This window comes from Terrapene carolina, unplaced genomic scaffold (assembly GCF_002925995.2).
Source record: "Terrapene carolina triunguis isolate 2854851 unplaced genomic scaffold, T_m_triunguis-2.0 Scaffold790, whole genome shotgun sequence".
NCBI classification, from domain to species: domain Eukaryota; kingdom Metazoa; phylum Chordata; order Testudines; family Emydidae; genus Terrapene; species Terrapene triunguis.
Window position 1 is genome coordinate 527,105 of NW_020665141.1, and position 15,167 is coordinate 542,271.

Genomic DNA, 15,167 nt, shown 5'->3' on the forward strand with positions numbered 1-15,167 from the left:
GATTATGAAATTGATGTTAGTGTTTAGGTGCCAAAAGAAATAATTTAGTTTTGGTTGCAGTACGATGGGGGAAATTTCTAGCTATCTAAACCCTGATTTTGCCTAATCAAATATATGGCATAGACTGAAGCAGCAAAAGGAAATTTAAGGATAAAATAAACCTGACATTGCATTTTTTATCCAGTTTATGCTATTGGTTCAACTGCGATCTTTTCATCAGAATATTATAACCAGTCTTAAAGCTAGTGACTTGAATTAATTTTAACTGATTTTTAGAACTAAGCAAGAATGAACACTAAATAAACTCATTCTCTTTAGCACCAAAGACAGCAACACAACAATGGTCCTTATTGTCAGCCTTCATGTTACCTGTAGTTAGCTTTTCAAACACTAAGCTTCTTCTGATTTCAGTGATAATTAAAAAGGATGATCTTTTTTTAAAGGTATCAGAAGATCAAGGTTCCAAATCTTGTAGCCTTGCATTAGGAAAGATGACAACAGATGTTTCCAACAAAGCTAGTGCTGAAGAGGGGAAGGAGGTCCTTCCCAAAAAGCCAGCTTTCTCCGATGGAGCAGTATGTGGTACTGAGAATGGAGTAAAAGAAGTGACCCAGGGACAAACCCTCAATGCTATGGACACATTGGAACAAGAGGATAAGAATGACAAGGAGATGAAAGAGGTTCTCAGGCCTAGCTCAGTTGAGCCCATGGATTTTGATGGATATTCCAAAGACCCTGAAAAAATTGATTCTTCCTTTAAACATACTGAGCCAGATCGTGTTCAGTCTGGCAGGAATTCAAAGGACAAAACCCCTGAAAGCAGGACTGCAGAACTCTCCCTGGAGGAGTTAAGTATCAGCTCAAAACAGCAACAACAGCAGGCAGCTAAAGGAACTGTTCAGGCAGCACCTGCAGAGGAAGCTGTCCAGAGATCAAGCAGAAAGAGGAAGTTACTAGATGATGCAGAGTCTGGGAAAACTCTGTTACTGGATGCCTATCGGGTGTGGCAACAAGGTCAGAAGGTCATGGCCTATGACCTGGGCAGGATTGAGAAGATCATGTCAGAAACATACATGCTGATTAAACAGGCAAGTGATTTTACTATCCGTTCAACTTTCTCTGTAGATTTTGGGCAAACAGCTTCCTCTGTTACCTGAAGAAGAGCTCTCTGTCTCTCTCAAAAGCTTGTCTCTCATCAATAGAAATTGGCCCAATAAAAGATATTACCTCACCCACCTTGTCTCTGTGTTACCATTGTCATTTTATGACTCAAGATGGCAGGGAGTGATTATTAATCAAAATATGTCACCTATGTTAGGAACATAAATCCCTAATGCATCCTTACTTTGGAGCTCTTAATTTTTGGAGTTGCATCATGTCCTATCTATAAGGTAAAGTACATTATAACAACTATTTTTAACAAACATTTCTGGTTTATGATCTTCGCAGAGAGGGTGCAAGAGGGACTGTTTGTTGCTTCCTTGATTAGTAGGATTCACTGATAGTTGATGCACTTGGGCAATAGGGAGAGTGGGCCTTCAGCTCTTCCCAGCGTGAAATTTTGCAGTGGCTTTGTTAGCATAAAGTCTGAATCTGCCTATTGCACTGGTGACATATTAATCAATCTGGTTAAACCAGAGCGCAACAGTGAACACCGTATCCAACAAAATATAAAAGGAGCCACATATTTCAGATGGCTTCATACCATCCCACCAAACTGCCTCTGGGCAAGGGAGCACTTTGCTACAGAGCCTCTTGCCGGGACAAGGGCATTGTTTGCAAGACGCAAAGTCATACCCACACTGTGTTGGAACTCAGGGGCCTGCTTCTGCTGCACTGAAATCAGTGGTAGCTTTTCTTCCAGTTACTAAATCATCCTGGCTTCATCAAGTGTCCTTCTTTATTCAGGTGGATGAGGAAGCAGCCCTGGAACAGGCAGTCAAGTTCTGTCAGGTGCATATGGGAGCCTCAGCACAGAAACAGGTAAGCACTAAACCATTCTTTCATCCCTTTACCATCATCAACACTGTTATTTTATGGTCTGATAGTTAGCAGACAAGGGTCTGTAAGTCACATAAGAAACCTCTACTTCCTCTTAGCATTGTTTTTGAGGAACAAGTATCGTTGGAGATCGAGGGAGGAGGGGTTTCACACTTTGAATGTTTAATCAAGCGTTTGTTGCTAAGGATAATTCAATTCTTATTTGTTTCTTAGCCCTTTGTCACATTTCCTTTTTTCTTTGTCCACTGGCTGAAATTTATTTATCTAACCCTTTATACTCTCTTTCCCCTCATCAGTTTTTATGATATCAGTCATTACAAAGGCTGTTGTGGGATTGCGATGACTTGTAATCTATTGCACAATTGAGGTGAGCTGATTTAAGATGAGAGATGTAGGTAGCTAACAGTGGAAATCAGAGTGATTTCCGTACTTTTACAATGACTCCTCTATCTAAATCTTCTAAACCTTTGGACCAGCAGCAACAGATCTGTACGTATTGTTACATGTAAAGGTCTCATTTTTCATGGTCACCCAGCAACTCTGTGGTTTCTGGGTTGTACTCCAAGCAACAGCTGTGGAACCTGAAGGCAGATGGTTATTTACCTACCCTTGGAGAGAGACCTAAAGCTAAGAAGAAAGAGCAAAACAAGTCAGTAGGTGTGTCCTATGGTGATTCATGTTGCTGGCAAACCATAGAGTTGACAAAACCACAGGATTTTATGGTTTATAGCAGGGGTCGGCAACGGGCCAATGGGGGCGGCGAGAAGCGGCGCGGGCGAGCGATGTGCTGGCCACGGCTTCTCGCCGCCCCCATTGGCCCAGGACGGCGAACCGCGGCCAGTGGGGGCCGCGATCGGCCGAACCTGCCGCATCAGCAGGTAAATAAAACTGGCCCGGCCCGCCAGGGTGCTTACCCTGGCGAGCTGCGTGCTGAACGTTGCCGACCCCTGGTTTATAGCATCAGCACACATGGATTAAGAGCAGAAGCAGTGACTCTAAAGTCCAACTAGGAAAAGTAAAATACATCTTGGAAAAATCCCAATGTGCCTACTCAATAGCCAGTTTTTAAATATTACTCAGCTGCCGTATACATTATTTCAAAATATAAAAATCTAGCTATATTGTAGATTGACAGCTCTCAAAAATGTATGAACAATAAACACAAATTTGTTTGAAATATTTAAAAAAGTCCAAGTTAGAAACTTTTTATTGCTTTCCTATGATATAAAGTGGTAGAAATATTATTTTAAAATTGTAAAACTAGATACAAAAAGTGCCGCTGGGTGAGATTTTCTACACCAAAAATGTAGAACTGTGCGTACATACTGAGCCAAATTCAGCCATGACTTAAATATAATATATTCCTCGTTCATAAGAACATTGAAAAATGGATGAAAGTGGTAACGTTGTGTATCTTGTATCAGTTTGGTATTTAATGGGGGTTATAAAATGAGTATAACACCACGGAGTCTGGAGCAGGAAAAGAACTAACAAGAGGATGAAAGGTAAGCTGGAGGTATGCTTTCTCCTACACCTACCCATTTAGTTGCTTTTCTTGCTACAATCCCACACGCATCTCCTAGATCAGTAAGCTGCACTCATTTTTCACATCTACTGAATACCTAATCAATACAAGTTATATCACCTGTTTTACAGTCTACTTAGACCACCAGTTAAAGTTGCTGATTTTGGCCCAGAGACTTCCATTGTGGGTTCATCTACTTACTCTCCTTACCTTATGGCAATTTTATGTGCATGCTTGTATGTCTCAAACTATAAAGACAAATTCTCCTGTTCTAAATAACTTTGAGACCCCTAGTTGTTCATTTATTTCGTCTATTCCACCTGTTTTGCTTATGATGCTGCCAAGATATGTGAAGTGTCAGACCTCTTCTATGTCAATCCCAGAATGGTCCCTTAGCATATATTCTATGAGTTTGATCTTGTATTTTGTATTTGTATAAAGATCTAAGTACCTTCCCAGACATGAGAAAGAGCTCCGTGTAGCTCGAAAGCTTGCCTCTCTCACCAACAGAAGTTGGTCCAGTAAAAGGTATTACCTCACCTACTATGTCTCGCTCATCCCAGAAAGTGTTATTGGGGTTGATTCTCATGGTTTTAGTTTTCTTAGTGTTGATTTTCAGCCCTAGTAACATATGTCTGGAGATGGTTTGTTTTAGCTTGCATATCTTTGTGGGTATGGGACAGCAAGCTGATGTTATCTGCAAAGTCAGGGTCTTCTAGTTTCTGTGTGAAAGTCTGTTGCAAACCCCTGGGCTGTTTGTGGTTTTTCTCATTACCCAATTTGTTACTAATAGGAAGTCATCTGTGACATAAGATGTACTTGTCTGATGCCGGTAGTTACCTTGAGTGGCTTAGTCACTTTGCTGTTATGTATTACTTGGCATGTTATATTTTCATAGAAGTTTTGAAGAATAATCACAGATTTCTGGGGGATTCCATAGTGATGCAGCAATTTCCAATAGACCGTTCTATCCACTGTGTCAAAGTCTTTTTAGAAATCTATTAAATTCATGTAGAGTGATGACTACAATTCGATCAACAGTTCTATGATGATGCATGGGGTTACTGTTTGATCTTTGCATTACAGCCTGAATAATGTCAAACTGCACCCTCTCTCAAGAAGGCCACAAAGCTGTCACAATAGGAACGGGGATGAAGGTCTTTCTGATGAATGAATGGGTAACATGAAGACAGGAGGCTTCTGTGTCATGCATTTAGGGCTTTCACTAATTCTGTCTCCTCAAAAGAAATGTTTTGCTGTCCTTGAGACGGGACTTTTCTTATAACTTAAGTACCGTAATTTCTTATTAGCCACAGGCATGATAACCAGAAATTCGCTTCTAGAATTAGCATTAGTCTGTGAACAAGAGAGGTCAGAAACCAGAAGACACCTGAGCATATTGCACTTCTACAGTCACACCACTTGAGGATCTTTAAACCTGGGCTTCTATTCTATTTTTTTAATTTAATCATTTCTTAGATGTAGAGTGCCATAACATAAATTAGAAAAATGAAAACCTGAAGCATTAGGATTACAGCAGCACTCATTAATTAAAATCCCTTTTCTTGTCTTGATAGAAGTATTACAAACATATCTTTTATTGTTCAGGTGCACTTGTAAAGTTAGCATGTCAAACAATGTCTCAGAGAACAACTGGTTTAAAGGCCTAGACCATTTGTCTTCACATAGACCAACTTAATTTTTTTTTTTTTCCAATTTGGGAGTGAAGATATTGGTTTAATGTTTTATGCTGCAAGAATTCTTCCCATTCTGTTAATACACAATACTCCCTACAGGTGTAGAATCTTAGAAGTGATGGTAGTGGATTTTCATTATTGGCATTATTAGCGTTTATTAAAACAATTGTATTAACAAGATAAAACATATGATCTCTTTCCTTCTCCTAGAAATATAAGCAGACAAGAGAAGTAGGAGCAGATAGTCCAATGTGCTAAATATTACATTTCTCATATAGTTGCAAGGACACTACATTTTATACTCTGTATTCAATTTGTTTATGGAGTATTTTGCAATGCAGATTCATTTAAGAAGCAATTTGACAGGTTCTTGAGAACTAATTGTTTGATTTCTTGAAGGAAGGAGGTAGAAAGAGGTGCAGGAGGCTCTCTTGATTTGATTTTCGGTGGAAGGTCTTGTTCTCCATATTGACCCCATCAGGTAGCCAGTAACATTTTCCTGTTAAAACTACACAAATGACTACAAATAGTGCAAGTGGCAATACAGCAGGGACTTTTTCTCTTCCCATATAGTCTACTCTTTAACTTGTTTCTTTATAAAGAAATCTGGGATCAGAAGGCAAATCGTGTCTTTATTTTTCCTTTAAAACAAAAAATGTTAGTCTGATTTGTGACGTGGATTGTAAAACTTAATATGCTGAGTAGTGAATTTCTTAAAATAAACCATGCTTTTGTTCAGAGTGCATTGATTTAAATAACCAAGTGGAAAGCCTTGATTTAAATAATCAGTTTTAATCAACTTTTCCATTTGTACTTCAGTTTTTTTCTAAAGAAAGGTGCACTCTCATTGGTTGTTGTAAAACAACAAATTTTAATGGTTATAACTAAATAGATCATTTACACTACATTTGGTACAACTTTTTGCTCTCTAGGAGGGTTAACTATTACTAAATAACTACTTGGTATACATATATATTTTTAAAGAAATTATATAGCTCAGTATTTTCAGATTCTTATTAACTGTACATTTTTAGTGTGTTAGAAAATGGTGAATGATATATTGCTTATTTACTAGGTAATTAGCTTCTTGCTTGTGATTTGTGTGAAGCCTCATTGGGATGGTAACTGGAATTTAATTAATCACACAAAATGGCATATCAAATTTATTTTTATTAAACAAAACAACCTTAAATGTTTTGAATACATAAACTTCTCTTATCACATGTTTCACATTTACAGCTAAATTATTTATTAAACTGAGGGACTAACTGTAGTCGGTGAATTTAACTGATTATTTCAGGCCAGCCTGGGAAAATATTCAAATATGCCTAAGTGAAAGTGACTGGAATTTATATTGCTAGTTTCGCCTAGCTCTTGAAATGAGACAGTCTCTTCAATTAGGCTGCCCTGTTGTGCTTTATTTATTAAGCTTGACCTCAAAAGTTAGATGTTTTTTCCTTAATTCTTTCTTTATATCGAAAAGCAGCCTTGAACTCAGTTTTATAGAGGCTCACGGATTCAACATATTTTTTTTTATTTAAATGTTTTAAGAGACTATAATATGTTTTGTATAACAGGTTTAATTTTAAAAAGAGAAACTTATACTTTAAATGACAACATTTAAAAAATCTGATGTAAATAAAACATTTTTTTATTTTTCTTTCAAAAACAATTGATTTTTATCCATCCTGCTATTGTTCCATCCTGGAAATAACTTGCTGCTAAGTAGCATTCTGAGAAGATTAGCATGACCAATTGAGTTGTGTTAGTTTTAGGATGCTAAGATTCTGGGAATGTGACTAGTTTACCACCAGATCCTCTAGCAAAGTCATTCATTATTCAGTCGTGTAGCTAAAGTTTGAGATGGGAGAACACTGCGAACAAATTTAGTCTTGAAAGCAACTACTAGAGCAGATTTGATAGAGTACACTGGAACAAAACAGGTTCTCCTAATAAGTCATTTCTAATAAAACTTACTTTCTAATTTAACATATGCCTTTCTTCAAAGCCTTCTAGGAACTCCCTTTTGGGAAGGTGGAAATCTGAATTTTAGAGCTTACTCAACATAGTCAGTTTGACTCTCTTCTGCTGGGGATATGATCTTGAATAGCATGGAGATGACATATTATTGCTAGTACAAAGCCATGGATTAATATGCAGGCACTAGAATATTTACTCTAAGGGACATCTGTCTGGTTCCAATAGAGTGAATCCTGCTTTATCTCAAACCAGCAAATATTTACCTCCTGTAAACAAATTGTGCTAATGTGTAAAACAGCAGCAACCCAAGGAGAGAGGCCTGTGTTACTGGAGGGTTTGGATGGGAAAATAGACTTACAAGGTCTGTGATTTTTCTGTTGTTTTTATCTGTTTTTAACAAGCCAATATCTTGGGTTTTTTCTTTCATGGCCACAGGTAGCACAGATTTTACAACTGTAACAGCCAATCACCATGCATATTTGTTCTGAAGACTTTCATTGGCTGCCAGAACTAGTGACTGAATGGATGTCCAATCAATACCTGTTTTTAACTTTTTTCCAGCCCCATCAGGGAAGTTTTCCACCTGGAAATTTGGCAGCATTGTTTTCAGGGGCGTTGGTATTTGTTATGTCTATTTAAAGATGAGCAGAAAATAAGTCAACACAAGTGTTCTAGCTATGCCAACCTAATCCCTGGTGAGGACACAGCTAGGCTGATGGAAGAATGCTTTTGTCGTCCTAGCTACCACCAGTCAGGGTGGGGGAGTTCCTTCAGTGACTGACAAACCCCTTCAGTCACTGTAGGATGCATCTACATTACGGGGTTACAGGAGCATAGCGCAGCAAAGTAGCTATGCCATTGAAGCTCCTCTAGTGTAGACAACCCGTAAAGGTTTGTTTAACTGCTACTTCTCTTATGTGATCTTATTGGGTGATATGGCAAAGAGAAACATTCCAGTCATCTGAGAAAGTTAGGAGAAGCAGAGAGGATTTGAACCAGTTTATTTTTATTTAAATTTGGCCAGTCATTAAAAATGCACTCGCCAACCTAGCTTGAGAAATACAATACCATTTATTTGTTTATATAATGATTTATTTGTATTTCCGAAGGAACAGGACCCCATTTTGCTAGGCACGCTACAAACAGAACAAAAAGATAGTCCCTGCTCCGCAGTCTTAGTTTAAGACAAGAAACAACAGGGGGAGAAGACAGATGGGGGGGCAGGAATTACTGATTAAAATGTATAGCCAATTGATTAACTACACTTGCAGTTCAATAGTAAAAATGTTAAAAGACCAAATAGCCAAGCTTAGCCAGTGTATTGCCTAAAGACAAAATAGTACAACATGAAAAGGAGATATACATACCCCTCCTTTTGGGAAACCATTCTTATCTCTCAGCATGTTCCTCTTACACAGTAATGGTGTTTCGAAGATACACCCTCAAAATTACCTCTATTTATAACAAGGTTGTGTACAAGACAAAAGCACTTCAAATATCACCTAAGATCCAATCCACCAGTTTGTACAAGTTCCTTAGTTTGTTGTTCTGTACCTTGCCTCATCTCTTGTTTACCACATACTAGGTACCAATAGGCATGAAGGCACCTCCCAAACTTGTAACAGGGCAAACCATTAATGTATCTTGCCTTTGCCAGTTTTGTATTCACTAATGCCAAAAGCGTCATTTAGCATTGCACAGTATATATCTTGACATAAATGAACAAAAATTTTAACATAACTGCCCACATGCTAAATATAATACAATATTAATGTGGTGTGTCCTTACACGTACCATGTATTGGCTAAACAGAATACAAGGAAACAATGAGACAATAGCAACCTTCCTACCGAATATCTTGGATCCAAAGGGAAAGCTTGCCTTCAATTTTTATATCGTTTCTCTCGGAGTATACCTTTTTTAGTGCTAGGTCCTAGGCCTCTACTTATTTGCCCCACAGCTCCACTACTCCAAGACTGGGTCCTGGCTTCAGCACCATTGTTTCTCATTGTGGCTCCATTGAGTCCAAAAAAAATTGGATACTTTGCCCTTTTGGGAGCTATGCAAACAGCATATGTTTTCAGTGACACAGGAAAGCCTTTTCAAAACAAGTCAGCATTATTAATCAACTGGAATACAGTATTTTAGGGTCTTTTGCTTAAAATGGAAAAGCAAAGCTTACACATGTCCGTGCTGTCAGCACAACATGCTTCTTTGGTTCAAAAACATCCAGGACTCCATCCCTCCCACAGTCCTGGGCAGGAGAGTTCTTATTGCAGCCTCCTAGCATCTTACTTCTTTGTTTCAAGCTCTAGTCATGCTGCTTTCTCATGTTTTGCATCGCTTGGCTGCCAGTTAGTGTCTGATTGTTGGTCTTCTATTATCTCTCCAAGGTAACTCCAGCCATATGTTGACTGTTCTTGAGCATTCATTCATACCAACCCAGACATGCCTACTCAACCAACACCCATCTCCTATTCCCTTGTCCCATAGGAGAAATTAACTTCTTCAGTCCTACTAGGTCACAATACAAAGTGAGTGGGAAAAACTATTCAAGTTCAAGAGCATGTATGTGGCGGCACCAGAGCAGAGGGAATTGCAGTAGTCAAGGGAGACATTTTCCCCAGAGGGAGAACTTCAATTTAAAACATTCAGGAATAATAAATTATGGTGCTGTAAACCAAAGGGACTTAACAGGTTAAGACAGACATATAGATGGGAACTGAAAGATTAGAGAGGGAGTCAAAGAAGATGTAGAATGGATTGTTTTCTGCACAGAAGCAACATCCAAACTATGTTGCAGGGCAATAAGAAATTTATTTTTGTTTTATCGGAATAACTTTTAATCCTAATATTGAACACTAGCTAAAATGAGTAAGGTCCATTTTTGAAAATTGATTTATTTCAGGTACTTTCTTACAGGAATTCTGCTGAGCTTCCTTACATTAAGATTTTTTTTAAAAGCTTTTTTTTTTTTTTTAATCATTTATTAACATACATGAACTTTCAATACAAGTATTAAAATATGTTATTCAGAACCTGTATTGGTTACCTTTTAAAAGACCAATTTGTTTCATTAACCTCTTATGATTATCTGTGTATTTATTATCTTCAGATTTAAAAAATGATAGCCATACCATAAAATCTGCTTGAGCCTGTGGTAAGGCTGCCTGTCTCTCCTCTCCCCCCCCCCCCCCAACTGAGAGTATTTCCCATACTTTATTTCTCTGTGCAACTAATTTTACGGAGATCTATACTTTTCCAAAAAAGAGCTATCATACAACTGGCTGCTAGCAGTAATTGTATTAAGATACCATTGTATCAATGCACGGTATTAAGGGAAAAGCAAACAAATATGTTCATATTTCGATGATCTTGAACTGGACAAAACGTGCAGTATGTGTGTGCCTCAGTGCAGACATAAATATAATCCTAGAACACTAGATTTCCAGTTTCACAAAATGTAAAGAGGATTCACTTCAGTTAAATAACACAGATACTCCATGTTTCTAAAACATAATTATATCTACTTTTATACTTTTGTAAATTGTTTGGAAGAGGTTTTCTACAGCAATTCCAGATTTACTCCATTAAGGCCCCAGGTACTGGCAAGTGTATATGAGTTTGCAGAAGTAAATATGTGGTGCTGACATAGACATAAAATGCAAACCAAAACAAAAGATTATGGAGCATTTAATTTCTTCACAATATTTCTTAGTCACTAATTTTGCTGAGACAGAGTCTGCTGGTCATTAACACATAGTGAAAGCCTCATCTTTCTTAGCTAAGCAGTTACTTGTCCTCTTGCTGAAACAATTTGGGGTTTTTCCCCCCCATCAAGTGAATTGGTTTGGTTGATGGGAAAACATGGGCAGTACTTATTGGGATGGATGGGGTGGGGTATATGCCGCACATGCATTTTACATACATAGATATATATCGAGAAACCATGACAGTGAATCATAGGCACTTAAGCATTAGAGATGGAAAAGACACTTTAGATCATCTAGTTCATTTTACCTGCAAATACAGAATTGTTCCTTTCAGTATATTTTCTAGTACATTGTCCAGTCCACTGCTCTAGGGAGACTATTCTGTGGTATGATAGATCTTACCATCTGACATGTTTTTCTGATATCCCACCTAAATTTTCTCCTTAATTTCATCCCACTGCTTAATTATACCCCTTTGTACCACTCTAAATAGTTCTTCTCCCTTTGTGATGTCTGTACCCCCCAGAAGGTACTCTTAGTTGTTTAACAAAGCTATATATATTTTAGCTCTAATATTTTCTTATAGTCTCTGAAGTCAATGGGATTTTAAGCATGTGCTTAAAGTTAAACATATGGTTAACTACTTTGCTGACTTAAGGCCAAAGAAAGGAAATACCTTTTCCCTGCTCCAAGACTTGATGTTTCTGCATGAGAGAGGCAACGTGAGCTACTGAGTAAGGTACTGGACTAGCATGTGGGGGAGAGGGGTTCTAGTCACAGCTCTGCCCCAGATCTGCTGTGTCACCTTGGGCAAGATACTTCACTTTCTGTATCTGTTTCTCCTCCTACCCTTTGGCTGTCTTGTCTGTTTAGATTGTAAGAAGGCAGGGACTCTCTTGATACGTTTTTGTACAGTTTCTAGAACACTGCAGACTAAGTCATAGTTGGTGTCTCTCAGCCCTATTGTAATACAGACAATAATATATAGAATCGAGCATCACATTGGCCTTTTTTGCTATTATATTATATTGCAAATGCCTACTTAATTTCTTGTCCACTATCTTGTCTAGTATTCTATTCTCCGTCTCTTCCAGTTGTATTGCTTTCCAGCTTTCTCCCTCTCCTTAAATATCTGTTTCATATTTTTTTTCACCCCAGATATATTTATTGCATTGTTCCAAGTTTTATTTTATTTCCTGTCCACATATCTAACGTCCGAAGGACTCTCTCAATTATTTTTGTCCTCACAATACTTCCCAAGTTACCAACATATGTGAATTTCATAAATATCCTGTTTACTTCCACTTCTGTATGTTTTTCATGGAAAAAGTTAAATAAAACCAAACTTAACACTTACCTGCTGTGGCACTCTTCCTAATCTGTACATTATTGTTTAACATTACTCAGTTTATGGTCTTTCAGGCAGATTTCATTCTATAACAAAATTCAGATCCCCAAACCATTTTGAATTCATCTTGTGAGTAGAACTTCTCACAGGGCTTTGGAGCTGTGCTCCGGCTCCGCTCCGGCTCCAGGCAAAAACCTGCAGCTCCACTGCTTCGGAGCGGCTCCGCGCCGCTCCAAAGCCCTGCTTCTCAAGACATATATATTAAATGTGTTTCTAGCGTCCGAATATATTAGATATTACACATTCTCTTCATACACTGATTTTTTTTTTTTGACCGAATTACACAATCAGGTTTGTCTGGCATTGTTTGTTCTTTATAAATCATTGTTAATTGCTGTTCACAGTTCCATTATCTTCTAGTTATTTAATGATTCTCAGTATTTATTTCATTGTTTACTTGCTATGGTCATTTTTATGAAACCATCATTACTAAAGAATACAGACTCCAGAATGTGAATGTTATATTTTAAGATAATGAGAATTAAATATGTAATTTCCTAGCCCTTATGATTGTGGAGAATCCTAAAGGCTCAAAAAACAAACCCTAAAAGACATTTTGATGGGGGGGGGGGGGAATTGACCAGCTCTAAACAAAACCCCAAACCTCTTTTCTCCAATTCTGAATAGTTCTTTAATTAAAGATTTTTCTCTTTTGTCCAACTCCTTCTTCTTCTTCACAATATGGTGAGGCCATAAGGAAGGGGGCAAAAGATGGCCTTTTGATTAAAACACACAACTTGAGAATAAGGAGACCAAAGTTGTATTCCAGCCTCATTCATAGACTTTGAGAGGCCGTTGTTGAGTCACTTAACCACCTTACTTCATCATGATAGAATGGTGACTCTTTCTTGGAAGGAGGTGGGCTGTAAGAAAAATACATTAATAAAGGTTTTAATGTAAGGTGATAATAAAGGTACTAGCTATATTTATATATAAGGAGAGTTTTTGTGTAATGGCTTTTGGTTTTCTTCTGAGTCTAAGGGACTCTCTTTAAAAACTGAATTCCATTATGAAGGATAATTGTTTCCAGTGCTTGACCCAGATAATTTTTGAAGGCAAAAAAGCCAAGAAAAACTGGAGCAGGGTGGAAAAAAATTCCTCTATATCTGATCTGAAAATACTTCACATTTTCCAGCCTTTTCTGAGTGTGATGATGTAGCTGAAAGGGCTAATGTGATCCTTGGTTGTATAAACAGGGGAATCTCGAGAAGGAGTAAAGAGATTATTTTACCTCTGTATTTGGCACTGGTGCATCCACTGTCCAGTTCTGGTGTCTACAATTCAAGAAGTATGTTGATAAATTGGAGAGGGTTTAGAGAGGAGCCACGAGAATGATTAAATGATTGAAAAACATGTCTTTTGGGATAGACACAAGGAGCTCAATCTGTTCAGCTTAACAAGAGAAGGTTAAAGGTGACTTGATCCGTCTATAAGTACCTCCGTGGAGAACAAATAGTTGATAGTGGGCTCTTTAATCTAGCAAGGAAAGGGAAAGAAGATCCAGTGGCTAGAAGTTGAAGCTAGGCAATTTCAGACTGTGAATAATAGTGTACATTTTAACATCACTGACAATTTTGAAATCAAAGTTTGATTTTATTTATTTATATTTTTAACAATGTGCTGTACTTCAAAAAAGTAGGAGGGTCAGACAAGATCACCACAGTGGTCCCTTTAAGCCTTGGAATCTATGACACTTTTTTCTTCTAGCTGCCCCCCCCCCCAAAGAGTAAACTTTGACTATTGTTGAAAGAACAAAAGGAATAAGATACTGCCCTTGTCTCAGAAATGGAAATATGCAATTTTTTAATAAAAATGGTAGCACCTGGTGAACTAGAGAGCACCTGGTGAACTAGGGAGCCTTGTCCAGGGATAACTATAGAAAGCAGATGAAATCGCTCCTGGTGGTACTGTGGCAATAGCATACTGTAGCTTATCATGTAGTGTTAGCAAAAGTACAGTACTAACAAAATTTTTCTTTCATATGCTGAAGGTTTTGGAACTCTACAAACAAAAACTTTCTCCTTCTCCATATACCCAGGGCCAACGAGAGGGGGGGAAGCTGGTACAAATTACCAGGGCCCGGCTTCCCCCTCCTCTCGTTGGCCCTGTTTGCTGGGGGGGCCCGAAAAAATTTTTTCACCGGGGCCCAAACCCGCTCTCGGCGCCCCTGCATATACCTTTCAACCAGTAGCTGATTCTCTCTGTTATCAGTGGAATAAATATCAATCACTTCGCTATTTTCTTTTTGAAATCATTGGAGTTGCACCAGAAATGAATTTGGTCCACAGTCACACAGCAGTTGGAAAGGTGTTTGTTTTTCTCTGTGCTTCTTCCAATCTGGCTGCAGTCTTAGTCACAGAGATATTTGAAGTTTTGAAAGCAGTCTGCTACCTCTGAGAGCTATAAGCTATATTTAGTCTTGCCAACTATTGTTCCCTTTACAGAGAGTATATGATTTTAAATAAATTAGCATACAGTTTGCTGTGACTCTGTTACCTAATTCTCTCTCAACAGGGTCACTTCTTGCCTGACCATTCCTAGTATTGCAAAGCGTTTAGATGAGTGTTTGTTTGGGGATGCATTTATTATAAACCTAGCTGTGAAATTTCTAGGTTGATGGGAGGGAATTTCTTACAGGCTTTTCCATTGACTATTTGAGATTGAAGTTGTGAAGTTAATGTGACCAATATAAACAAAGTGTTGCACTCTTAAAAATGTTAGAACATCTATCTCCTTTCTTCACTTCTCCTAGGCAGGTACTTACAAATAGCACTTTTATTAAGATAGGAACAGAAACTTGTAAAGCTTATATTGTGTGGTCACTGTTACAACTCTGTATTTTC

General features: G+C 38.0%; 1 protein-coding gene across 6 annotated transcripts in view; it reads left to right on the forward strand.

Annotated features, from left to right (window-relative positions):
• The window catches only part of CABIN1 (calcineurin binding protein 1), a 198,530-nt gene that overhangs the window by 148,207 nt on the left and 35,156 nt on the right, over positions 1–15,167 (forward strand). For all 6 annotated transcript variants that reach the window (XM_024195516.3, XM_024195520.3, XM_024195519.3 and 3 more), the window contains 2 exons: positions 444–1,088; positions 1,909–1,983. In XM_024195516.3, the coding sequence (XP_024051284.2) occupies positions 444–1,088; positions 1,909–1,983 (720 nt within the window). The remainder of the gene's footprint in view (positions 1–443; positions 1,089–1,908; positions 1,984–15,167) is intronic.